The sequence below is a fragment of the Penicillium hordei genome (assembly GCF_028827395.1).
Source record: "Penicillium hordei strain IBT 12815 chromosome Unknown utg000006l_segment0_segment0, whole genome shotgun sequence".
Taxonomy (NCBI): domain Eukaryota; kingdom Fungi; phylum Ascomycota; class Eurotiomycetes; order Eurotiales; family Aspergillaceae; genus Penicillium; species Penicillium hordei.
In genome coordinates this window covers 3,888,742-3,912,729 of record NW_026623147.1, presented here as the reverse complement: position 1 = coordinate 3,912,729, position 23,988 = coordinate 3,888,742, and the positions used below count along the sequence as shown (strand labels likewise).

General features: G+C 48.5%; 13 protein-coding genes across 13 annotated transcripts; 7 read left to right on the top strand and 6 right to left on the bottom strand.

Moving 5' to 3' along the window:
• Nucleotides 1-49: 49 nt before the first annotated feature.
• Nucleotides 50-553, bottom strand: N7537_012100 (uncharacterized protein; the record flags this gene model as incomplete). Its single annotated transcript, XM_056903154.1, has 1 exon — nucleotides 50-553. The coding sequence occupies one exon, from the start codon at nucleotides 551-553 to the stop codon at nucleotides 50-52; it is 504 nt and encodes a 167-aa protein (XP_056748441.1).
• Nucleotides 554-1,829: 1,276 nt separating this feature from the next.
• Nucleotides 1,830-2,650, bottom strand: N7537_012099 (mitochondrial 54S ribosomal protein bL17m; the record flags this gene model as incomplete). Its single annotated transcript, XM_056903153.1, has 2 exons — nucleotides 1,830-2,258; nucleotides 2,435-2,650. 2 exons carry the CDS (start codon nucleotides 2,648-2,650, stop codon nucleotides 1,830-1,832), a joined length of 645 nt encoding a protein of 214 aa, XP_056748440.1.
• A 367-nt stretch (nucleotides 2,651-3,017) lies between these two features.
• On the top strand, nucleotides 3,018-3,458 carry N7537_012098 (MICOS complex subunit Mic12 family protein; the record flags this gene model as incomplete). Its single annotated transcript, XM_056903152.1, has 2 exons — nucleotides 3,018-3,038; nucleotides 3,102-3,458. 2 exons carry the CDS (start codon nucleotides 3,018-3,020, stop codon nucleotides 3,456-3,458), a joined length of 378 nt encoding a protein of 125 aa, XP_056748439.1.
• Nucleotides 3,459-3,799: 341 nt separating this feature from the next.
• On the bottom strand, nucleotides 3,800-4,627 carry N7537_012097 (DUF5315 domain-containing protein; the record flags this gene model as incomplete). Its single annotated transcript, XM_056903151.1, has 1 exon — nucleotides 3,800-4,627. The coding sequence occupies one exon, from the start codon at nucleotides 4,625-4,627 to the stop codon at nucleotides 3,800-3,802; it is 828 nt and encodes a 275-aa protein (XP_056748438.1).
• A 477-nt stretch (nucleotides 4,628-5,104) lies between these two features.
• On the top strand, nucleotides 5,105-5,669 carry rps23 (40S ribosomal protein uS12; the record flags this gene model as incomplete). Its single annotated transcript, XM_056903150.1, has 2 exons — nucleotides 5,105-5,363; nucleotides 5,491-5,669. The coding sequence occupies 2 exons, from the start codon at nucleotides 5,105-5,107 to the stop codon at nucleotides 5,667-5,669; spliced, it is 438 nt and encodes a 145-aa protein (XP_056748437.1).
• Nucleotides 5,670-6,818: 1,149 nt separating this feature from the next.
• On the bottom strand, nucleotides 6,819-8,317 carry N7537_012095 (translation initiation factor eIF2B subunit beta; the record flags this gene model as incomplete). The annotated part of the gene is made up of 4 exons (XM_056903149.1): nucleotides 6,819-6,891; nucleotides 6,957-7,794; nucleotides 7,848-8,143; nucleotides 8,223-8,317. 4 exons carry the CDS (start codon nucleotides 8,315-8,317, stop codon nucleotides 6,819-6,821), a joined length of 1,302 nt encoding a protein of 433 aa, XP_056748436.1.
• Nucleotides 8,318-8,901: 584 nt separating this feature from the next.
• On the top strand, nucleotides 8,902-10,514 carry nemA (Nem1-Spo7 phosphatase catalytic subunit NEM1; the record flags this gene model as incomplete). Its single annotated transcript, XM_056903148.1, has 2 exons — nucleotides 8,902-10,312; nucleotides 10,372-10,514. 2 exons carry the CDS (start codon nucleotides 8,902-8,904, stop codon nucleotides 10,512-10,514), a joined length of 1,554 nt encoding a protein of 517 aa, XP_056748435.1.
• A 640-nt stretch (nucleotides 10,515-11,154) lies between these two features.
• Nucleotides 11,155-11,640, bottom strand: N7537_012093 (uncharacterized protein; the record flags this gene model as incomplete). Its single annotated transcript, XM_056903147.1, has 2 exons — nucleotides 11,155-11,520; nucleotides 11,548-11,640. 2 exons carry the CDS (start codon nucleotides 11,638-11,640, stop codon nucleotides 11,155-11,157), a joined length of 459 nt encoding a protein of 152 aa, XP_056748434.1.
• A 1,621-nt stretch (nucleotides 11,641-13,261) lies between these two features.
• Nucleotides 13,262-14,728, top strand: N7537_012092 (metallophosphoesterase family protein; the record flags this gene model as incomplete). The annotated part of the gene is made up of 4 exons (XM_056903146.1): nucleotides 13,262-13,376; nucleotides 13,429-13,886; nucleotides 13,992-14,275; nucleotides 14,365-14,728. 4 exons carry the CDS (start codon nucleotides 13,262-13,264, stop codon nucleotides 14,726-14,728), a joined length of 1,221 nt encoding a protein of 406 aa, XP_056748433.1.
• Nucleotides 14,729-15,752: 1,024 nt separating this feature from the next.
• On the top strand, nucleotides 15,753-17,174 carry N7537_012091 (nacht and wd domain protein; the record flags this gene model as incomplete). The annotated part of the gene is made up of 2 exons (XM_056903145.1): nucleotides 15,753-16,374; nucleotides 16,804-17,174. The coding sequence occupies 2 exons, from the start codon at nucleotides 15,753-15,755 to the stop codon at nucleotides 17,172-17,174; spliced, it is 993 nt and encodes a 330-aa protein (XP_056748432.1).
• A 1,541-nt stretch (nucleotides 17,175-18,715) lies between these two features.
• Nucleotides 18,716-20,310, top strand: N7537_012090 (glycoside hydrolase family 76 protein; the record flags this gene model as incomplete). The annotated part of the gene is made up of 4 exons (XM_056903144.1): nucleotides 18,716-18,815; nucleotides 18,888-19,135; nucleotides 19,203-19,652; nucleotides 19,738-20,310. The coding sequence occupies 4 exons, from the start codon at nucleotides 18,716-18,718 to the stop codon at nucleotides 20,308-20,310; spliced, it is 1,371 nt and encodes a 456-aa protein (XP_056748431.1).
• Nucleotides 20,311-20,678: 368 nt separating this feature from the next.
• Nucleotides 20,679-21,777, bottom strand: N7537_012089 (FAD-dependent oxidoreductase; the record flags this gene model as incomplete). Its single annotated transcript, XM_056903143.1, has 4 exons — nucleotides 20,679-20,700; nucleotides 20,751-20,876; nucleotides 20,934-21,674; nucleotides 21,749-21,777. The coding sequence occupies 4 exons, from the start codon at nucleotides 21,775-21,777 to the stop codon at nucleotides 20,679-20,681; spliced, it is 918 nt and encodes a 305-aa protein (XP_056748430.1).
• Nucleotides 21,778-22,301: 524 nt separating this feature from the next.
• Nucleotides 22,302-23,840, top strand: N7537_012088 (MFS transporter; the record flags this gene model as incomplete). The annotated part of the gene is made up of 1 exon (XM_056903142.1): nucleotides 22,302-23,840. One exon carries the CDS (start codon nucleotides 22,302-22,304, stop codon nucleotides 23,838-23,840), a length of 1,539 nt encoding a protein of 512 aa, XP_056748429.1.
• Nucleotides 23,841-23,988: the final 148 nt, after the last annotated feature.

Genomic DNA, 23,988 nt, shown 5'->3' with positions numbered 1-23,988 from the left:
ATCTATACATCCAAATCCCCTCGGAAATTACCCCGGGCTCTCAATTGTCTCATGAAATATACGGATTCGTAGGTGGCTTATACTGCGGCCTAGACTGACGGGTCCCAAAGATCGCGGAGGGCACAATAATAACAACAAGAAGAACAACAGCCCCAAGAGCCGAACCAACGATAATCCACTCCCGCCGACGAGATCTACGCCGCATGACCGTCCCTGTCACAGACTGCGACTCCGGATCTTGTTTCCCGTCTGCTGCAGACTGTTGTCCAGCCGCCTCTGCCTGGTTTCCATCCGCAGGTTCGACTCCAGCCTCAGCCTGCTTGTCTGTGCGTTTGTCATTGGCATATTGATTGAGTTCCAGGTTGCAGTCTCGGTCACTGAACTCAAGTGTGCAGTCGCGATCGCTGACTTGTAGAGTGCAATCGTCCTTGCTGTGTTCGAAGGTTGGACGGGGCGGGTATGACGCTGAGACTTCTTTGTATGTGTCGGCGCGTGGAGGGCTTGGAGCATTTTGCCGGAGCGGGTTGTGTGTTTCGAGTGACATTTTCTCCATTTTGAGTAGTTGTTCTGGCTTATGCCGCTTCTGTTCTGGTGAGAAGTTAGCAAATGTTGAACCTTGAGGAGTGTAGTTGGGCATATGATATCGGGTCTTGCATACTGCATATAAGAAGGTTGCGGTGTAGTAAAAATAGGTGCTAGATTCTAGACAGCAGAGAATTAAGCACTCTATATTTCTGTGACCAGAGCACAGGTCCTGCTGAGTACTGGGGTATTATACAGAGGGAAATTGAGGTTTTGAGTATCCAGGACTTAGCTAGATGAACCCCTTCGGTAGACTGGCTTGGCTTATAATGGCATGCGCTTGGATCATATGCTAGAAAGTTCAACTATTGATAATTATGCATTGAATTTTATTGTCCCTTGATTGCAATTGCCGTGTGCGAGCGGCACTAGTCTGTTACGTCGAGGCTGCAGCTGATATATCAGATCTCGTCAACTGCCCCAGGAAATGGCCGTTCAGAGGCTGCAGAGAACTTTGATCGCTTTCTGGAAAGAATAGATAGTGGAGAAATTTGTAAAATGGCAATTTCAAGTCCAATTGCTGGAGATAAATTTTATTTTTGGCAGAGATTGCGGAGTTTGGGATATATAGTTCTTCAATTTCCCACTTGCATTGGCAACATGACAACAATCACGCAAAATCTCTCTCGTATCGACGTTGATGCAATGAAGGGAGGTATTGGTTGCGGTGAGCTTTCTGATTGATCTACATTGCAGGTTATGGCGTTTTTGTGAAGGTTGTTTAGATTCATATATTGAGGCCTGGATCGTCAGGCATATCAATCCAAGATGCCGGGTCCAAACGTTTGTCTACTGTGGATAATATTTGTCGATGTACTTGATCATGATATGTCGTCTAGCAGGTAGTGATTGGTCTTTAGATCTATACATAAGCCCGAGATAAAACGGGCTACTACGGCGTCCCTCCCGCAGCATGACTCGACACATACATTTACCCAAAGCTAACAAACCAAGGAAGAAGTGCAAATAAAGAGGTATCAAAATCTTTTATACAGAGGCTATGTCACATGCGCAAGTGCAAACGAAGACGGAGATGCCATAATAAACAGGAAGAAGACAGAACTCCTGGTAAGAAAAACAAGTAAAGAACACGGAGTCACCCCGGGAGACCAAGCGAGATGGTGCCAGCATCAAGCACACCCATCAAAGCCTAGGATAAAACACCTCCTAGACAGGTCCCAGAGATCACCCCAAGCCGAAGGTTCCGGAACAGAACCCCCACAAAAGAGAGCCAACACTCCCCACATCTAATCCCTCGACTCAACCTGAGCCTCCTTCTTAGCGAGCTTATCATTCTGCTTCTTGGCAAGACTGAGCTTGGCAATTGCCTGCTCCAAAACCTCAACACCGTCCTTCCGGAACTGAGTAACCTTCTTCACATTCATCCTTGTGAGCGCGTGCACGAGATCCCGACCCTGCTCGCGCTCTCGCGCCACTGTACGCGCCGTCATGGCAAAACGCATGTCCTTTGGCCCATCGACCAGCTCGAGGATGGCGGTGGGAGCCTTGACCTGGGGTTTAGGCTCTCGGATAGCGTTCTTGTCGCCCTTCTTGGCGGAGTAGTACTCGTTCTTTTCACGGGGTTCTACGCGTAGGACTCGTGTGTAGCCGCCTGGTCGGTCTGCGTAGCGCTCGCGGAGGGGACCGAAGAGTTTGGGGAGCATTTCATGTGGTGTCTAGGGAATGTTAGTGGTGTCAATGAGGTGTTGATTTTTTTTTCCCTTTCTAGAGAATTACGGGCTGAGAATTGCAGTAATTCATCACGGTGGTGAACCAATAGTTTCTCGTGACTAGACTGATTCCCATCCTGATTGGAATTGGGGTGGGCTTGTTCTCCGGGAGCTCAACATACGTAGAAAATCTCCAATGCCCGTCGCCGACTCGCTTCGGTGTTCTTCTTTCCCAGGGTAATCAACTTCTCGGCCAGACGCTGGGCCTCTTTGGCCTTGGGCCATGTCGTGGTAATTGACTCATGCTCGAAGAGGGAGGTGACCAAGTTTCGGAGCAGGGCCTGTCGATGCGCGGAGTCGCGGCTCAAGTGGCGGTATCTGCTTCCGCCGCCGGCCATGGTGACTGTTATTAAGCGAGGGTAAAAGAGGGAGAAGGAGGGTGGGTTATTAAAGGTAAAGTGGGAATCGCGAGGTCAATGGCCAAACCAAGGTGTTCCAGCAATTCAAGGTGAAGGAGAGAGGATGTTCGGCCTAGAAGAATTGTCCCGGCCAATCGGAGCGCTTCCACCGCCTGTCCGACTTCAGTTTTCCGCGTTCACTCTGCTTGTTCGAGGACATTCAGCTTTTGGAATACATCTCAGCTGAGCTTTTTGCTTGTCGAGAAAAGAAACTCTCTATCACGAAACACTCGTGTGATTTGTCGCCTTTTCCATCCACCCCTACGAACAAATAGTCAATTCAGAGAGTCCAAACACCACAACAAATATGGGCTTCTTCACCGGCTTTGTACGATTTACCTTCAAATCTACACCAGAAAACAAGCACTAACTTCAATTCTCACTCGTATAGTTCGGTGGTTTTGTTTTCACCACATCCGTTCTCTATATTACCGTTCAAGTCCACCGCTCAACACGTATATCACAACGCAAAGCCATTCATGCGCAAGTCGAGCAAATAGATTGGTTGACCTCCTCTGCCGGTGCCTATGACAGGCGCTTCCTACCAGAAGACCTTACAAGGCAGCGGCGCGAAGAATTGGAAGCGCAGAATCAACCTGAGCCAACATTGAAAGAAATACTCAAGCACGAGTGGAATAAGGAAGTGGAGGTCTTGACAAGAAAGGCCCATGAGACGACATGGGAGGACGTGAGGGATACTGCTGCGGAAGGCTGGAAGGCTGCCGCACGTGCGGTGAAACGGGAATAAAGGATCATCTCTGGGACTATAGCAAAGGCTTTGACTCGGAGGAATCCTTGGAGGCATTATCATGACTGTCTGATTGGGTTGGATTTTAAGCACCGGAGTTTGGATACCCTTGATTTATGTCATAATTTACATGTATTAGTATTATTATTTCCCCCGAGGGATATTGTAAATGCGTCCAGCGCATTCCCATATGGGGTAGAGACATCGATGCACTGCGGCAAGACTCGGTGATGACCCGATCAACCCTGAGACGTCCGCACTGGCCCGCTGGGAAATGAACAAGATGGAAGAAGTGCAGCAAGAGCGGGGCTGCAGCTGAATCCGCTAGAAGACTCAGGAGTTCAACTCGTATGAGTTGATGACGGCGCAGTGGTCGTGACACTCTCGGAATCACTCCAAATATCCTTGCTTTCCCGTTCGACGGTGCGCATAGCCTGAGCTACCTCCTCCAGTTTAGCAACGACATCCAAAACGCCCTGATTGACCCGATCAAAGTACCGGTCATTAGCCTCGCGGCGCTTTCGCGCAAGATGGATGTCTTTCTCGGTCTCGTCGTCCAACGTGCGGTGCGATACCGAACCGCGGCCTGCGCTAGATTCTGTCGCTGCATCATGCTCGGGTTTCGACTCTTCAATACCTCGTCGTGCCGAGCTGGCTTTTCCACTTGCTACATCGGCACCGCTGTGGCCGGGATCCACAACTTCATCGTCTGCCTCACTGCGCGCCCAGGCTTGGGCGAGCTTCAACTGTTTCATGCGTAGATCTTCCAATGCGTCTGAGTGCTTTGCGCCGAACACATTCTCGCTCGTCACAGCACTGAGCTCCACTTCTGACAGAGCGCTCTGCATCTCCTGCCAGATGGCGTCGGATCCGTCTACATCATTTTTGGAGGGGTGGCCCGATACAAAAGGTGATAACAAGCTCGACTTCTCGGCATCACCACCCTCGGCTCCACGAGGTGACCGGTTCCGATGCAGGAGTGGAGGTTGGCCGCCGGAGGCAGTTGCCAACGTTGAGGCTGCAGGTGGTACGGGTAAGGAAATATTAGAGGCATTGTGTGATGGTGGGCCTTGAAAAAGGGCTGGGGGAGGTAGGCGCTGGGAATTTGGATTCGTGGGTTTTCTTGACAAATCCATCTTCAACAAATTGTCCGAGAGAACATCAGACATGGAGCATTCGAATGGGGTTGATGATGGAGCTGATAACCTTATCGTTATCGAGCTGATGACATAATCATATATTCCGAGGTGGGGGCTACGACTGTCCCGTGACTCGCTTAGGGCTAAGCGCACAAAGTCACCTGAGGTGCATCCAAAGCGTGTGGTAAGGGAAATCCGGAACACTTCGACTTTTCGACAATCGACCCTCAGCCCCTTTGGCCGACAACACCCCTCCCAGTCGGTACGTATTCGATATCCTGCTGTTTCCCCTGCATTGTTTGTGGTTTTTTCGGAAATATTTTATTCGTGGCACTGCGAGATCCTCCGTCAACGATCGCATCCATCACGCACAAAAAATCGACCTTCTCCAAACATCGGACACGCATCGAAAATACCCACAATCAGCAAAACCACCGTTGCACTCGACACGAGGCTAACAATTTTTTTTTCTCGTTCAGTTGACCGTCGAACACATAATCCGCCAACATGGGTAAAGGACAACCCCGTGGTTTGAACGCCGCCCGCAAGCTCCAGGCGCACCGCAAGGATCAGCGCTGGGCTGATGACCACTTCAAGAAGCGTCTTCTCGGAACCGCCTACAAGTCCTCCCCCTTCGGTGGTGCTTCCCACGCCAAGGGTATCGTTCTCGAGAAGGTCGGTGTTGAGGCCAAGCAGCCCAACTCCGCTATCCGCAAGTGTGTCAAGGTTCAGCTCATCAAGAACGGCAAGAAGGTCGCTGCTTTCGGTGGGTAACCCTGTTCCTTACTTTTATCGCTATGTGTTGGAAAGGTCTATACGAGTTGGAATCACGACAAGATGGAAACCGCCAACACAACTACCACAAACATGTGCTAACTAGCATGTTCTTACAGTCCCCAATGACGGTTGCTTGAACTTCATCGATGAGAACGACGAGGTCCTGCTCGCCGGTTTCGGTCGCAAGGGTAAGGCCAAGGGTGATATTCCCGGTGTCCGTTTCAAGGTCGTCAAGGTCTCCGGTGTCGGTCTCGCCGCTCTCTGGAGGGAGAAGAAGGAGAAGCCCCGCTCTTAAACAACTCGACGCGTTCTGTTCGAAATCAAAAATGCAGCGACCGGGAGCCTTGGAGTGTGGGAACGGTGCCGGACGGAAAGCCCGCCTCATCAGCGCCTTGATTTCATGAGATATTTTCTTTTTGGGGAGTTCCCCGGCGGGCTTTCGTCCGGAATGTGGTGGATCCGCTTATTTGCGAATTAAACACGATTGATACAACCTCCAAAAAGATTATGGCGCCATGATTTTCTTATCTCTTTCCCGGGTTTCTGACCTTGCCGTATACTGCCACTTGGTTCCTTGATCCTTGCTAGAGTTGTCTGGTACGGACGCAAAGTAAAGCGTAGGGTTTGATGAACACGGTATTCATGAACATAATATGATCTAAATATTCAAGCTGTCTGGGCACATGATTCGGTCTCCTATATGGATGTGGAGTTGTCCATGTCTGGGGTTTTATCTGTACAAGCATGTATCTATCCCATGTCTATTTCCCGTTACCAAACGTCCTCCACCTGTGGATATGGGGAGTTGTCTAGTAATTGCAATGTCCACTATATATATGTATATCGATTTTGCATAGTACTCCTGAATATGTATCAAGGATTTTCTTGGTTCTAACATTGAATAAGCCACAATATTAGTCCCGTTTCTACACGAATCAGTCTGTCGACATTGAGATACCAACAGGTCGATATATGAAAGTTTATTGTCTTCTTACATTCGGAACAATGAGGATTGAACAGCTTGAAGGGCTGAGAGAAAAGCATATAAAGAAATGTGTAAAAGAATGAGATCCTACGATCGCGATTGATGTTATACATACGTCTGTGGATATATATATCAACAATACCTTTAGGGCATGTAAGCATTCTACATATATTCCAATAATCAGATAGGCATATTAAACCTTTAAACAGCTACCAGTGCTTAAATAGGTCTATATGTTAGAAGAAGCCTAATGACAGGATGTGCGAGAGAGGCTAATGCAGCGGCTAGTCCTAAACATTGGCGGAAATGATAAAATTTAGTTATTTTTATTCATTACTTCTGCATATCGATCGTCAAAGTAATTCCTCGGGTATCGTTCGGGCAAATGTCCCTCAAATGATTTTTTTTGGTTGAGTTTTCATGAGCTGTTTGACACAATTGCGTAAGCCAATTACTAGCTTAGAAGCTGATATCTTCCTTGCGGTAGTGGTCTGACACAATGCGGTAAAGGTATGATGGGGCATGGCCGCCGCTGGAGTAGGGAAAGCAAGTTAGCATGATAAAATGAGATCGGTGGGATGGGTGCTTGCAACTTACAGGTTAGTGATGTAAAGATCGACGAGCTCTGCGGGAACGTAGTCATAGATGGGGTTTTGGACATCGACCAGGTCGACGAGATCACCTTCCTCGTATGGGAGGACCATGCTTGGGTCACCGTATTCAATGAGCGAGTCGAAGTCGAATGGGTAGACAGGGCTGAGCTTGTAAACACCGCTCACGACAACGACGGGAGTCTGGTGGACCTTGGCGGCACGGGCAATGACACGGGTGCCGGCAGCGGCGACGAGGCCGCCATTGGCGAGAACGGAGTGTGTGCCGAGGATAACCTTGTTGACTCGAGACATGAGAGCGAAGACGGCGGAGTCTGGGATGAGGATGACGGTGATGCCGTGCTCGATCAGTGGCTTCTGGAAAGCCTCCAAGCCGAGATTGTCATCGTCGTTGACAGCACTACCACTGATGGTGGCGTGTGTAGCCTCGTGGTTATTCGGGTATGACTCGGCATGGATGACGGTAAACTTTCGCTTCGCGGCGGCTTTGAGTAGGAATTTTTGGACAGTGGTCGAGGATGTGTGAGTGAGGATAATTTCGTTGGAGTGAATGTGGTCCAATGCGTAGGCAGCGATCTGATCGTCTACCTGGCCGAGCTCATCAATGATCTCGCCAATACCCTCCAGCACTTCGGCTCGTACGTCTTTGCTTGGGCCGTGGCCAGGGAGACGTCCGCTTGGAGAGGAGGAACCCGGGGTGCTGGGAAGTGAGTTCTCGGGTTCGGGATGGGAGAGAAGGCTGAACATAGAGGTCAGAGCGGGGCGAGAGGATCTTTCTTCGGACCGGAAGGAGGGTGAGTCGCGATCCAAAGGCAAGGATGGATCTATGAATCTATGAGTCACTGCGTGGATATTTGGACCAGAAGTTGGGACTCACCGTCATAAGCCCGGGGGGTTTGTGGCTGACTCTCTGAACCAATGTCGCTAAGAGCGAATTCAGCGTCGCGATCATCTTCGGCTTCGTCACGAATGAGACCTAGGACCCGGCGCACAATATTGCCCACAACCATCTCGCGCGGTTGCGCAGCCATAAGTCGCCTGCCCACACTCTGCACCCGCTCAATAAGCTTTGCTGAATCTGTTGTACGGCATGCGGAGATCACACTCCGTAGCAAATAGGCGGTTGCTGTGGCACATGATCGCGAATGGCGGATTTGACGGCGCTTGAGCAATCTGATTGAAATATACCATGTTAGCGAGTTTGATCGTTGGTGGGGGTAGCGGCCATGGCTAGAAGTCTTGAGATACGCACGAAATCAGAGTCTCAATAGAGGTATCAATCGGGTTTGTCTTGAGGCACTTGAGGAATGACCCCAGGCCTGGTGTTAGGGCCAGAGAAGACGGCATGACGAAGTGGGATATTGGGAGGAAATCTGCATAGTGTTCAGCGGGGGTTTGAGCGATAGAGGTGTGCAGTGTCGAGTAATAAACATACCAAATTTCAGGTTCAGATCACACTGAGACAGGTTGTAAATAGAGAGTTGATCAAGAGATTCTCAGATTCTCAGAAGAAAGCCCAAGAGAGTGGGAGAGACAAAGAATTGATTTTCTGCCGTTCGATCTTGTCCGCTTCCCCACACTAATTGATCCTCTATTGTCTCGGCGTTGGCTTTTCCTATTGGTTTTCTTTCAGTTTGACGCATTTCTATTATTCCATTTTCAGTTGGTTTCCGTTTTTGGATTGCTTTTCATCAGCTTTGAAACTTGTATAAATTAGATTGGAGTTGCGGAAGTACTTCCGAGGCACGGGTGACTGGCGCATTGAGGTTAGAACAGCTTACACCTCCTTGGGATCCCCCTCTTCCCTTCTGACTACCATCAAACCCCCTACACACTTATCTCATGGACCGCTTCAAGTGGGTTTGATGATTTACTCACTCCTTTGTTAACAGATCGCTGCGCCCCTGTCTCCCGTGACGCCTTGAGGGAAGATGAACTCGTTGAATATCCTGTCCTCGCGAGTCATTGGCCAATCTTCCAGCTCTTCACGCCATAGATCGCAGTCTCAAGGGGATAGAAAACGTGCACCTCTACCGTCAGACTTTTCAAAACTCCGGTCTTATAGCGAGGATAACTTTCGGTCCCTTGACCCCACCGAGAAGAGCTACGACGATGGACCGCCCGTGAACGAAGATGGAGAGGATGGCGCATATGACTTAGACGAGAAGACACCGCTACTGCATGAAGCCCATAAGAATGGCACGCTCACTGCTCGAAGTACTTGGCGACTGATTACCCAACGGTTTTTCGATGCGATCACCGAAACCATCAAATTCATCCTGTCTACGTTTGCTGCACCCGGTGTGTATTTGGCTCAATGCTTTCAGGCTGATGATGGTCGCTATTCACTTCTTGCACCTGTGCGCAAATTGCGGGGCTCCTCTGCCGACCCAACGATCCGGTCGGCTAAAGGGGCCACCCGGGTAGAGGGTCGGCGTCGCAGTGGCTCCATCCGAAAGCTCCGACCTCAAGGCTCTCGCGAATCTATTGTATCAACAACGTCAGAGTCCGACACAGATCGTCGGCATATCAAGAATCTCTCAAATACTTCAAGCGGGAGGAACCGACCTACCAAGACCAAAGGCCACGATCCAGATCCAATCCCAGAAGGGGAAGAGCATGAACATACGCCTCGTCGGTCCATACGAATCAAGCTCCATAATGAAGAATCCCTCAAGCGGCAGAGACACCGAAGATCCCAGAGTTCAGATTTAGGGCATCCAAGGCCGGAGGGTGTCTCTCGAGTCCAGGGGGCTGTCCACCTGGATAGCTTAAAGTCCCCAACCTCTCCCAACATCCACCGCATAACGAAGTACCCACACTCTCCAACTCCACCGCGCCCACTCCTCCCGTCACGAGTACCTTCATATACTGCAGCTCCCCGCAATGCCAGACCCCCGCAGAAGACCTTGGTGCTGGATCTCGATGAGACCCTAATCCACTCGCTCGCCAAGGGTGGCCGGATGTCCAGTGGTCACATGGTCGAGGTTAAGCTCTCGATACCCACGACTACTTCATTGTCCCCGGGCGGACCGCAAACGACACTGGGCCCTCAGCATCCCATTCTGTACTACGTCCATAAACGACCACACTGCGATGAGTTCCTGCGCAAGGTCAGCAAATGGTATAAGCTCGTCATTTTCACGGCCAGCGTTCAAGAGTATGCCGACCCTGTCATCGACTGGCTCGAGCAGGAACGGAAATACTTCCAAGGTCGCTTATACCGACAACATTGCACATTCCGTAATGGGGCATACATCAAGGACCTGAGTTCTGTGGAACCGGACCTGAGCAAGGTGATGATTCTGGACAACAGCCCGATGAGCTATATTTTCCACGAAGGTAATTTTACAATTTCGTTCTATCTATTTTCGTGCGTTCGAACTAATGATCATTGCCAGATAATGCGATTCCCATCGAAGGCTGGATTAATGATCCCACGGACAACGGTCTGCTCCACTTGATTCCCATGCTCGAAGCTCTACAATACGTCACGGATGTCCGGGCTTTATTAGCACTTCGCCGTGGTGAACTCGAGTCATAAGCGTTATCCGCATTTGTGTTCATGAATGCGCATGTAGATGTATACGGGATTTGTGTTTTAGAAGCGATGTCTAACCTTTCAACATGAAAATAGAAAAGAAAAAAAAAGAGATATCCACAGCAATGGAGGGGATTGGAGACCAACACGATCATGCAAGCGCGGTTATTCATAATGGCATTCAGTGTCTCGTTTTGTTACTAGGTAATGGAAATCCGTACATATGACTTGACTTCTCTTACACACATATAAGAAGATAATGACCTAAAACTCCACAGAAAGCGCCATAACCTTGCCCCCTCTGGTATTCGTGCCGTTAACAGGAAGCTTAGTCTCCCCTCCAGTAGCGATATAAAGAACATTGTGATCCCTCTGTCTCCTCCCCAAACCCGTCGACGTAGGAGTCATCAAATCCCTCGAGTCCTTCGAACCCGCAATAACCTCATGAGACCCATTAGGAAAGGCTCTAGTAACCACATTATCAGATCAACCCCATGCGGGCCAATAGCAAAGTCATCGCCCCGCGTATCGTGGCTGATAATCCCATAAGGCCTCAAAGCACCACCGATATGCGTATCAATTCGAGCGCGACTGAAAATCCACTTCGGGCTGTTGGTGTAGTACATATAATCATTTACTATCTTCAACCCGTTGACACCAAGCAACAAACCCATGTCACGATTTTTGTCTCGTCTTGGTGGATCAGGTTCACGCTGTAATTTCCAGTGCGGATATCGAGACGCCATATAAGGTCGAGCTGGGAGTCGGTTATGGCGACTGCTTTTCCTTCGTCTAGAGCAGCTATGCCGTTCAAATATCCAGCAGGCAGTTTTGCGATCAGAACTGGCTGGGGCATATTTTCGTGGGTTCTGAGATCGATCGTATAGACTGGATTAGATGCAATTATTGTATAGATATCCGGCGACAGCTCTGTGATTCCATCTGCGTCTTCCGCGCCGTTGAACTGGTGGACCAAATGGGCTGGGCTGGGGATTGAAGGGTCAATTTCCTAGAGCTCTACTGTGCTCGAATTCACGAGATTGCCATTCGGTCGGGCTGCGATGTTCTCGACCGAGGTCCCGTTGGGAATCTGTAGATTTCGCGGGGATTGGGAGAATGAGCGAGACATAGAGTGTAGATGAATATAAGTAGTTAATAAGACGGATCCTAGAAGATTAGCCATCTGTGAAGGGTTTGGCACAACGCTCTGAAACACCAAACTGCGTGGGAATCATTGGTATACAGGAGATGGCAGCGTTGCCAGGTATCTCTTTTTGATAAGACTGAAGCGAAATCGGTTGGTTTCCTCGGAAACCGGATGGTCATGGATGTACTCCGTACCTATGTGCCCGTACAGGGTGATTGGTAATACATTCTTGGCTGCATTAATATGCTCAGGTGGTCATGTACAAGGGTACTTGGTAATACGCTCTTGGCTCCAAGGCTGCCCAGGTGAATTATTATTGCGGTGAGACACAGCCCCGGTTTTCCCACATGCACTCCCGTCACTGTAGATCATAGCCTGCATCAAAATAGCACCTGGGTAGGTTTAGGCATCGAGTCAGCGTTGATATCTGATATTGTAAAGAAAGAGCGCAATGGTATTTGGGGGGCATCAAGGTGTGAGTGAGATGCCTGGAGAAATGATTATTTGGGGGGGGGGACGCAGGGTGGAAACTGTCTGATTTTATTTCTAGATCAAGTAGGTAGTGTCGAGCATTATTATAGCATGTACGAAGTACGGAGTACTGGGGATCTTCTGTACTAGATTCTTTATGCCCAGATAACTCATTAGTTTCTACCTTTATATTTCTGGATCACACCATAGGTACTCTCATTGCAGGGGGTATCGAGGGGCGTTAACTTAAAAGTCTTAGCGTGGGAGGCAGGCTTAACTCCAGAAGTTGAGACTTCTCAAGCTGATAAGCCTATTTCTTTTCTCTAGGATTGACGGCTTTAATGGAGTTAAAAACATGTGGTAGATTACTTTGATTTCGACCGTATGATAGATCGTTTATCATTTAGACAGGGATACCATGTTCTCCTTGCACCACATTTCGGATTTAAGGTCTCCATTTATGCTTTGTCCGGGTGCTTACCGAGTGGGTCCCAACCGGTAAATTTGATTGGTGGGCCAGTCTGAGTTGCCAATGGCCAAAGGTTAAATGTCCAGATGGGACCCACCACGATGGGACCTAGGACAAAGGAACTGCTTGGCCATGACGTACAATAAGCAGCCCGCATGGTGCCCAGGTGCTAAAAGGCGATAGCAGATATACTAACACCGATATTTAGAATCGGACTGCTTGGCGCCTTCCGCTGGGCCCCTTGGCACTAAACGCGCCAGTAATCGAGCCTTTAATGTCGCCGACGGAAGAGCCGGGAACGAATAATTCATCCTTGGTCTCTTCTCATTCTGGGGCACATGGCCTTGTGTGTACTCGAGTTATAATTCCAATGACCAATCGGCAAACTGTTTATCCAGAGTGCGTCCTTGGTATCTAAGCCATGGACCGCTCAGGATTTGGGTTTTCCTCTTCTGCCCTGGCCGAAGCGGCGCCGTTTCTGTAAGGTTACATCTTACTATCTACCACTAGCCACTCCTATGGTATATTTTATTCTATCTTGGATACACCGATAGGAAACTGTTCCAAACCTGGTCACATCTGTTGAGAGCTGCAGGTCTTCTTCGTGTGCTCTAGTTGATCTTTCGCTACTGTGCATAATCTATACGAGAGTGTACAACGACGATGTCAACCCGCAGGCCGTCCGCATATAACCGTCGTGCCAGAGACGAAAAGTTGCGATTGACTGAGAATGGCACGTTCCAGATATCAGTTTTTAGTGACTTGCATTTTGCTGAAGGTACGGTGACAGGTTCGAACCATTATTTTTGGCATACTAATTATATTCAAAGATGACGAGGCGGACAGCAAGACCATAGGCGTGATGAACAGTGTTCTTTCTTCAGAGGAAGTGCAGCTCGTGGTACTCAATGGAGATTTAATCTCTGGCGAGGCAACAACACAACGCTCCAACTCTAGTCTCTACGTTGATCGGGTTGTTGCACCACTAGTCGACCGTAGTTTACCATGGGCATCGACTTATGGGAATCATGACAGCGAAATTAATCTGGACCCCGAAGAGATCTTTTATGAAGAGACAAAATATGAAAACAGCTTAACCCAAAGAAGGGTTTTGGGCTCTACTGCCGGCATCACAAACTATTACCTGCCAATATTCCCGCATGAGGCTTCGAATGACAGTGCCCCTGTATTTCTCTTGTGGTTCTTTGATAGTCAAGGTGGTCATTATGCCTTGGCAGAGGACGAAGATCGCAAGTCAGTCGCAAGACAGAGTTGGGTAGATGACAAGGTAAGCACCACGGCGTTGATGAAATCTCGGGATGGACTCGCGCATCTTCTCATCCTTGACCCAGGGATCTGCTGTTGAATATTTTCACATACTGACTTGTTACAGGTTATTGATTGGTTTGTAGAAGCCAATGCAAACTTAACATCCACCTACGGGCAAACGATCCCATCTCTAGCCTTCGTCCATATCCCAGCCCATCCAATGCGCGCATTCCAGCAATCCGGCGTTAGCCCATCCCGCGAACCAGGGATCAACGGAGAACGGGTCCAGGAACAAGGCTATGACAGCGACACCGGCTACATATCTCAAGATTTTCCATTTATAAGCGCTCTGCTGAACACCACGGGGCTGGCGGCGACTTTCAGTGGACACGATCACGACAATGACTGGTATGGACCGCACCACGCTAAATATTCTATCCTTAGTTTCAAGGCAAAGTACAAGATCTCATTTAACTAATATATTTTTCTTTTGATAGGTGCTTCAAATGGGATAGTAAACTTCCTGGCCTCAATGTCACGGGAAATGGTATGAACATGTGCTACGGCCGGCATACGGGATATGGAGGGTATGGTGAATGGGCGCGTGGTGGAAGGCAAATCTTGTTGGATCAGCAGTCGCTTGGGGATGATGTGCAGACTTGGATTCGGATGGAAGATGGGTCAATTTCTGGCGCTGTTCATCTTAATGCGACGTACGGCCAGGATAGATATGGGCTTGAGCAGAGGAGCACCAGTGCGCAAAATGGTGGTATTTCTCTTTCTCCTCCATATTTGAGTGTTATTTATTTGTGGATATGTGTCTTTTCGGGACTTATATCTGGGTTTCATCTGGGTAAATGATTCAGTTTTGTCAATACAAGTGTGCAAGGACTATAAGTCTGTTGAATTGAGCGATTGGTCATGGTTCGCCCTCAGGGAATGTTGGCGGGTAGAACTTGTTAGAGCGACGTAGTCCACCTTACCTTGAAGATGACTGGCAAGGGCTGAAATCATCGACTCGAAGTATAATGCGAGAAAAATCGACATTGTAGCAAAGCTATGAAATTGAGGTAGCTATTGGTGTTGATGTGGAGCCGAATGGCTGTCATTGGATGTTGTGCATTGGGTGTGTTGTACCTGGTGCCTTGGGTATTAAGGGCGAATCATTACTATTTGAAAACGGATGTTTTTCTGTCGTGGGTGCCGTATTCTTATAACTCAAGGACTGCCTGCTGTCACGACAGTTGCAATTTGGTCATTATATTTCCTATACAGGATAGATCGAAATTAGTTTCACCAGTAAACTCACTTGAACTCTTTCCCCAACCCTATTTCGAAACGCGCTAGGCCTTATTTAATTTAGCCTGTTTTTGAATTATCGGAATGTATTGTAATGGCCAATCACGTGATATGTCAGTCCATAATTACATGAAAAACCCATACAGTCATTAGTCAATACCTTCCGCTGCTCTTGTAAGCGATTTTTCTTCACCAGTACGCTTGCTGTAACCGTTTGCAAAATGACGCCAAGGCCACCTGCCCTCATATTTTGAGATAATTCTTGATGTGCCTTCGAGTAAATTGTTACATGTAACTACGTGGCGAGATATATAACCAAGCTTGCAGCGTTCTCAAACAATGACTATTGCGTACGCGATCACAACCGAGAGACCATCAGCCGCTTCATGCACTCTACAGCTGACAAGTCAGCTACGTCGACAAGACGGCGCTAAACCACAACCCCTCTTTTCTTCTCTTTCAGATACCAGGAAGGCTGTCATCCGACGATAAAAATTCACCTCGCATACCAGCGCTGCTCCGTCTCCACAATACTCACCAAAAGGCTCCTTTCACTTCAAAACCGACCTTTGACGATTCTTTAAGGATGAACAAACTAGATCCAACTTTGTACAGAATTGCCTGGATTGCCCCGCTTCTGATAGAGGCTCGAGCAGCTATATGCTCATTTGACAAATTACATGAGGGTCAGTTTCCTTTAGATCGTGGTGACGATCATGTGTATATCGCTGGTGAAATTGGTGGGCACCATGCCATCATTGCTACCCTACCCACGGGTCAAGAATATGGTAATGGGTCAGCGGCTGCGCTTGCCAGTCAAATAAAGAAGTTCTTTCCAAATTTGTGGTTTGGACTTCTTGTTGGAGTTGCGGCGGGGCTCCCAAATCTGTCAATATTCCCACCTCGCGATATCCGATTGGGTGATGTTCTCGTGGGGCTTCCTGAAGGTGACCACGCTGGTCTGATTGCCTACGACCTAGGTAGAGAAACAGACAATGAAGGATTGAAACTTCTGCAAGATGGTCATGTGCTAGCTCCAACCGAGCCTGTTATCCGATCCGCGATTGGCAAAATCAGACTCTTTGCTCCAGATGGTATCGCTACCTTCTTGCAACATTATGAAGCTATTCGGCAAAAGAAACATGAAGCTGGCGACTTTAACGACCCAGGACAGGACAAGGACCATTTCTACCAAACAGATGCTGATGGTTTCGAACATCTGGTCACAAGAGACGTGCGACCCTCCTCTGCGCGCACCCGTGTATGGTATGGAGCTATAGGGTCAGGGGAGAAGGTTATGAAGAACGCGAAAAAGCGGAACGAGCTGAGAGACAAACACAACATCATTGGTTTGGAAATGGAAGCCGCAGGTACAATGAATCGGATTCCAGTCGGGGTAATTAGAGGAGTCTGCGACTACGGAGATAGACATAAAGCGAAAGAATGGCAACCATATGCGGCGGCAATCGCGGCTGCATACGCAAAAGCAATACTATACGAGATCGGATCAAAACCAAATGAGAGGGAATCAGTTATGCTCCAACAGGGTCAGTTTGATTTCCCCTCATCGCTTCATTGATCGATTATCGGATTAAGTGCCTCGCATTATTGATGTAATCTGACCAATATTATTACAGTCAAACGGAAACGAAGTACGTCAGATAGCGACTCAGACGAATACAGCAGGAAAATTCCTCGACGGAATAACCACAGACCATCTTTGCACTCTGACGACAATAGTGAGGAGTCTTATTCTGATGAGCTGCACTTTCCCTATGGAAAACCTAGCCACGAGAGCCCCAGTGACACTTCGGAGACTTTTGCGGATATCGAAATCGCCGAGGTCCTTCACATTTCTTCCAATGGCATCACAGATAGAAGTATCTCGAGTGAAGAGTTGTCTTCCTCGGGATCGGAAGAAAGTTTCAGTGTGAAGCATGGGCCCCAATTTGAATCCGATAGTTCCGCTAGCGATCAGAATTCGGACTCTTCCGATCACGCAGAATGAGGTTCATGCTTATGCGCTTGACTTCACCCACGGTCTTGCGGCTTGCTTAGCATGAACCAAATTCTGCTCTATGTCCTCCACTACGATCTGAATGTTCGAAGAGATATTTCAGTCGACCAATTTCAAGTTTTTTTTTTTTGCTGGCTATTCCTATAGTTTATTTTGTCTTATTTTACCACATGTAGGAAGTCCATAGGATCAATATAAGTCTAGCACTGCGGGAAAGAGCATGTATTTGCCACCTGTGCAGTGATTAGTGAAAGACAATCCTTAGACGAGGTGCATTGTAGAATTTTTTCACATTGATCACACGCCGGTGGGATTTCAATTCACGCCATATCTCAAAACAAATCAACGACCATCTTAAATGGATGATCTGGATACTATAGAAACCATACACATCTAATACAGAAGCTATTTTTTTCGCTTTTATTTACAACTGTATTGTATTACTGCCAAGAAAGGAGTCCCCTCACATGAACCTGTAAGTTGTGGTAGCTTACCCTCCCACAAGGATTCCCAACTTGCCATCAAAATCCAGTCACGATTCTTTGGCGAACATCAGGAGACAACACGGGGTATACAAGAAGTATAGTCTGGACCTTCAAACCCATACGAAACCCCTGATTCTTTCTCAGTGGGGATGAAACACAGCCCTTTTGATCGTCAAAGAAAACCGAATTTCCCGCCTCTGACGTCAGAGACCCCTGGACCCACCTTTCTGCCTCAGGCCCATTATGACTTTACCAAATGTGGTCATCCGAAAACGGACATTTCAAGGTTTGAAGAGATTGAGATTAAATGGGGTGGGAATACTGGAAAAGAACAGAAATATCTAGGATGTAGGTTAGTACACTAATTACTTGATATAATAGCTAGGGACTGTATAAATAGATGTGGAAATATTACATCCCACGTACATAAACCATTGAATATAAAACCAAGAGGGTCCAGGTTCCTTGGTTGGATCTGTCGAATAGCTTGTCTGGCCCTCTTTACACGCGTTATATGTCTTGGCAGATGCGTGGTGACCGAGAGAGTGGGGAATTAAATGAGCCCTAACCTATCCGAAAACAAAAGATCCTATATTATTCGACATCATCTGTTGCTGATCTGTTGCTGATCTGTCGCTTTCACTCAGTTCAAATAAAAATACGACAATTTGATCTACCAATAACGAGCCCACTCAACCTGAACTGTTTAACTTTTGTACGCACACAAACGACATCGGCTCACACTCGGCTCGGTGGCGAACGACATGATAGATCTACTGGTTGATCGTCGGTCATCTCTTTGCGAAACCAACCAGCAAAAGCTTGCAATTTGTCTCAACTCCACAGAAAAGTGGATAATGCCCTGAAAACTATTAATATGGAACTTTTGGGATTGGGGGTCTTCTGCCCATGCATCATTGCGCCGCATCCCCAACCCCCAAACTCCCTTTGACAAGCAAGGTCTCGGCCAATTTCCACCTCGAATCACGAGCGCTTTTTTTTTTTTTACTTTGAGATCGATACCATCTATGATTGATTTAAGCCGAAATGCACTTGTCCGGAACATGGTCTATACTTAATGGCCTCATCGCAACACTCCTCTTTTCAACGTTAACGCCTGCGATCGAATTGGACATCAGCGATGAACGTACGTCATGGATACTCGCATTTATTTTCCGATACAAGGTGGCAGAGGACTGACTTTGCGATCACTGGATAGAATCAATCAAAGATGCCGCAAGTACGAGTGCTTACTCCATGATGGGATGGTATGCCGGCAATGAAACTGGACAAATCCCTGGCTCCTTCCCTGAAAAATGGTGGGAGGGATCTGCTCTTTTCCTTGCGCTGCTTCAATACTGGCATTTCACGGGTGACACGACCTATAACTCTTTGGTGAGCCAAGGAATGGAGTGGCAGTCAGGCGATAAGGGTGACTACATGCCCAGCAATTACAGCAGCTACCTGGTGAGAACCATACAGCGATTCCAAAATACTTGGAAGAATATTGTTCTGACTATTCTCGAATCTCTAGGGAAATGATGACCAAATGTTCTGGGGTCTCGCAGCCATGTTGGCCGCCGAGCTGAAATTCCCTGACGTCCCGGACCAATTCTCGTGGCTTTCGCTCGCACAGGGTGTATTTAACACCCAGACCGCTCGATGGGATACAACGACATGTGGTGGTGGTCTGCGTTGGCAGCTCTTCCCTTACCAGGACGGATACACCATGAAGAACTCCGTATCAAACGGCGGTCTGTTCCAACTCTCTGCACGCCTCGCCCGCTACACGAATGAGGAAAAGTACACCAAATGGGCCGAGAAGATCTGGGACTGGTCTGTTTCCTCACCGCTAGTGAACAACAAGACTTGGAATGTTGCCGACTCAACACAAATGGCAAATGACTGCGCCGACGCTGGTAACTACCAGTGGACCTACAACTACGGCACATACCTGATGGGTGCTGCCTACATGTATAACTTTGTGAGTTGGACCTCGATATTCGCCATTGAGCCATTCTGCATGGTCAACCCTTCTATTTGCAGACACTGACACTCAATCTGTACAGACAAATGGAGACGAAAAGTGGAAGACCCCAGTAGATGGCCTCCTGGGAAAAATCTTAAAATCCTTTTTCCCGAACGGCGACGTCTTCGAAGACGTAACCTGTGAGCCTATCAAAAAGTGCAATTTCAACGAAATCCTCTTCAAGGGCCTCACCTCATCATGGCTTGGATTCACCGCACTCCTGGTCCCCGATACCGCAGCGCAGATCAAGCCCAAACTTGCAAGTTCCGCAGAAGCCGCCGCGAAGTCCTGCACGGGAAACAATAACAACTCATGCGGTATCACGTGGTATCAAAACAAGTGGGACGGATCGACCGGCATGGAGCAGGAGATCAGCGCAACAAATATTTTCCTTGCAAATATGATCAACTTTAACACCGGCACATTTGGACCTGTTACCTCCAAGACTGGTGGAAACAGCAGCAGTGATCCCAATGCGGGTGAAGGAAAAGGTGGGGATAACGACAAAGAGAAGCCTATTACGACTGGGGATAAGGCCGGTGCCAGTATTTTGACCTTGATCTTTGTCTTTGGTTGGGCTGGTACCATGGCTTGGATGATGCTGGGTGGTTAATCTGGCGGTACATTTTATGTTTCTTTTATTGGCATTGGTTTTAGAGGGATCGGAGTTCTGAGGACTCAATAATGTTTGTACATACTATCTCGAAATCATATTTACTTACGGCGAAATAGGATACCCAGTATTTTTCCAAGTACTCTAGCAAAGTTAGGATCTTATCCCTAAATGCAGGCTCATGTACTTGAATGCACCATAGGGCGAATCCTTAATAAAATGTAAAGAATAAATGTCTTTTCCATTGAATCAGAAGTGTGCTGCATCCGTACTAAGAAAGAAACTTGTCAATTTCACCTGCCAATCCCCAGCTAATTTTGTACCCATTTGCTCCAGCACCGTAACAAGAAACCAGGGGAAGAGTGTTATTAGCACGGTCGACTAAGTGCCCTGTGACAAAATGGAGTCCACCACGTCTCATTGGGCGCCGAGCAACGTACACTTGCTTTATAACAAACCCATTCGTCGAAGGCAGCCCATCCGCCTGTTCGTAAACCATCTCAGGACAGAGATCTCTCACCCTCCTTAAAATGGCCTCGGTTGAAGCATCATCGATATCCTCAGACCTGACGAGCATTATTGCCACTCCAACCTAGGAAAATAAATGAACTCAAAAAGCATACCAGTTATTAGGCTCCTTCGTCCCACCAATGACAGTCCCACCACCCAGAGGTCGGGGTATAATGACCGTAGAGGAACCATCACTCCAATGATGACTGATAGTTCTATCACAGTAATTCGAGACGATAATGAACTGACCCCGCGAGGGGAAGGAGGCGGGATCATCAAATCCCCTCCCACTTGCATCGACAACAGCCGAAACACGATCGCTCTCGTCCTGGGATTTCTCCTTCCGATAGACAGACAAGCACTGTTCTAGGTTCGTCAAATGGGCTCGAATGAACCGAGTGCCTTGCGCCTCAGCCCGCGTCTGTAACCACCTTAAATAAACCGGCGAGTTCAGAACCCAGCTGCGGTAGGTAACGGCTAACTGGATAGACGGATGTTGAGGGGGGTATTCTGCAGGGTGGAGAATACGAAAGTCCGGCCATGTCGTGTAGCCATTTGCTTCTGCTAGGAACGAGGTCGGGTCGGCCGAGTCGAAATATTCGACCGCAGGAATAAAATCCACGCCGGCCTCCGGGTGATGTTTGGCGATCTCCTCGAATTCTTGGTAGGTTTGTCGCATCCAGTTCTGTTCTATATGTTCGTCTTCTGTTTTTGCGGGGGTGGGGCGAAAATGTGCCCCTGCCCATGGGGAGGCGTAGTCAATGCCAACGTCTCCCGGTAACTCTCTCGCGATGACGGTGACTTTCGAGTATTTGGATAGTTTGACTGCGATGCTGAGACCGATGACGCCGGCTCTGTTGACTTACTGTTAATAGATGGAAAAAAAAAGAAGAGGGAAAGAAAAGAGTAGACGTCAAGTGGCCCTCACCCGACGATGATAACATGGCCTTGGCTCATGTTGATTGTTCTTTGTTTTCAGTCCCAAGTTATAATGTTTGTTCAATGAATGAATCTATAATTGCTCGATTGTCTAGGTTCAAAAATGTTGAGCGTCAAGTGAGTCATCGTCATCTATAAATTCTTCCGATACGGAAAAATCACACCGAACAGTCATATTGGGGAATTGCGGCTGTTCCTAATCAAAGGGGAGAGATGAAATGGCAATTGATTGGATGGTAAACTAACTCCATATATGTTGTACTATGTGCCTGGGCATTGTTGTAGAAGGCATAGGGATTTTATTATGGACCGTGTAATGGTGACTTTGGGCCAGGAGCTGTGCGGCATAGTTCAAAAAGTAAATATAGAATGCGAGAAAGTAGTTTACAATGACGTCTCTCAAAGATGACCATTGCAGTATATTCAGCCTGTAACTTCTCTGCTTCACGCGTCAAGCGCGACGCGAAAGCGGTGTGGGGCTCAATGGATTCGCCATTTAACCTCAATCTCACCTCTTCGCACCACAGCTCTCACGTCCAGATATGGTCGCACTCGCAGGTACAGCCAGGCAGCCTGATGCTGTACAGGAGCAAAGTGACCATGTAGATGAGACTACAGCTCTCCTAGGGTCCAGCAAGATCAAGTATGATGACGTGTCCGCACCAGACACTTTGGGCAGTTCATCAGGGTCAGATGGGGACAATGACGACGAGAAAAAGCCCTTGCCCAAGTTCCAGATCCTGCTGCTCTGCTATGCGCGTGCAGTCGAGCCCTTGGCCTTCTTCTCCATCTTCCCTTATGTCAGCCAGATGGTGCAGGACAACGGAGACGTGCCAGACTCGGACATCGGCTTCTACAGTGGACTCATCGAGTCAATGTTCTCCCTCACGCAGGCCGTTGTTATGATATTATGGGGTCGAGCAGCCGATCGTCTCGGCCGTAAGCCCGTCCTGGTCTCCTCCTTGTTCGGTGTTACTGTGACGACAGGCGTCTTCGGCCTGGCAAAGACCATACCGCAAATGATCTTGTTTAGGTGTCTTGCTGGCGTCTTTGCTGGGACCATTGTTACCATCCGCACGATGGTGGCCGAGCACAGCACACCCAGTACCCAGGCCCGGGCGTTCAGCTGGTTCGCCTTCAGCGGGAACTTGGGCCTTTTCCTCGGTCCTTTATTGGGCGGTGCACTTTCTGACCCCGTACGACAGTACCCTGGTGTTTTCGGGTCTGCCGGCTTCTTCGAGAAATATCCCTATGCGCTCTCGAGCTTGGTGGTGGCGTTGATCGGAGGCACCGCTGCCGTGTCTAGTGCCTTCTTTGTTGAAGAGACGTTGAAGAAGGAGCCAGTTGTGGTGGACCGTGATAGTGAGGAGGCGGCATCCGGTGCGCCGGTCCAGAGCGGCGACCTATCGACATGGCAACTTCTCAAATCACCAGGGGTTGGTGTGGTCCTATACGCGTATGGGTATCTCATGGTCCTCGCCTTCGCTTACACCGCCATTATTCCCGTCTTTTGGTTCACTCCCGTACGTCTCGGAGGGTATGGCTTTTCAACTCTACAAATTTCATTGATGATGGGTCTAAATGGCGCCGCACAAGCTACATGGCTCATCCTGGTGTTCCCGCCATTACAGAAGAGGATAGGGTCGAACGGAGTGATACGTCTCTGCGCTAATGTCTATCCGTTATTTTTCTTATCCTGCCCTATTGGCAATGTATTTCTGCGGATGGGCACGGACGGATCAGTCAAGGCCTTTTGGGTTGTCTTGCCAATCTCGCTGGTGATTGGCTGCGGAGTTAGCATGAGCTTCACGGCGATCCAGCTTGTCCTGAACGACGTCGCGCCCTCGCCGAAGGTACTGGGCACGCTGAATGCGCTGGCTATGACTGGTATGAGCGGGCTGAGAGCCTTCTCCCCCGCTCTCTTCACCAGCCTTTTCGCTTTGGGTGCGAGGACACAGCTGGCTGGAGGCCATGCCATCTGGATGCTCATGATCATACTTGCTTTTGGCCTATCGTTTATAGCAAAATATCTGCCAGAGCCCAAGGCTGCTGTAAAGCGTCGGAGCAGCCAAGCAAGGTGATGATTTTCCGAACGGCTGAATTCACAGCACGATCAAGACTGGCCCAGGGGACTTGTTGGAGGAGGGCCGCTTCATTGGTATGGGATCTCTAAAATTTGCAATTCTATCCGAAATTTGGTTCTTATGGTAAGTTTAACTGCTGTACATT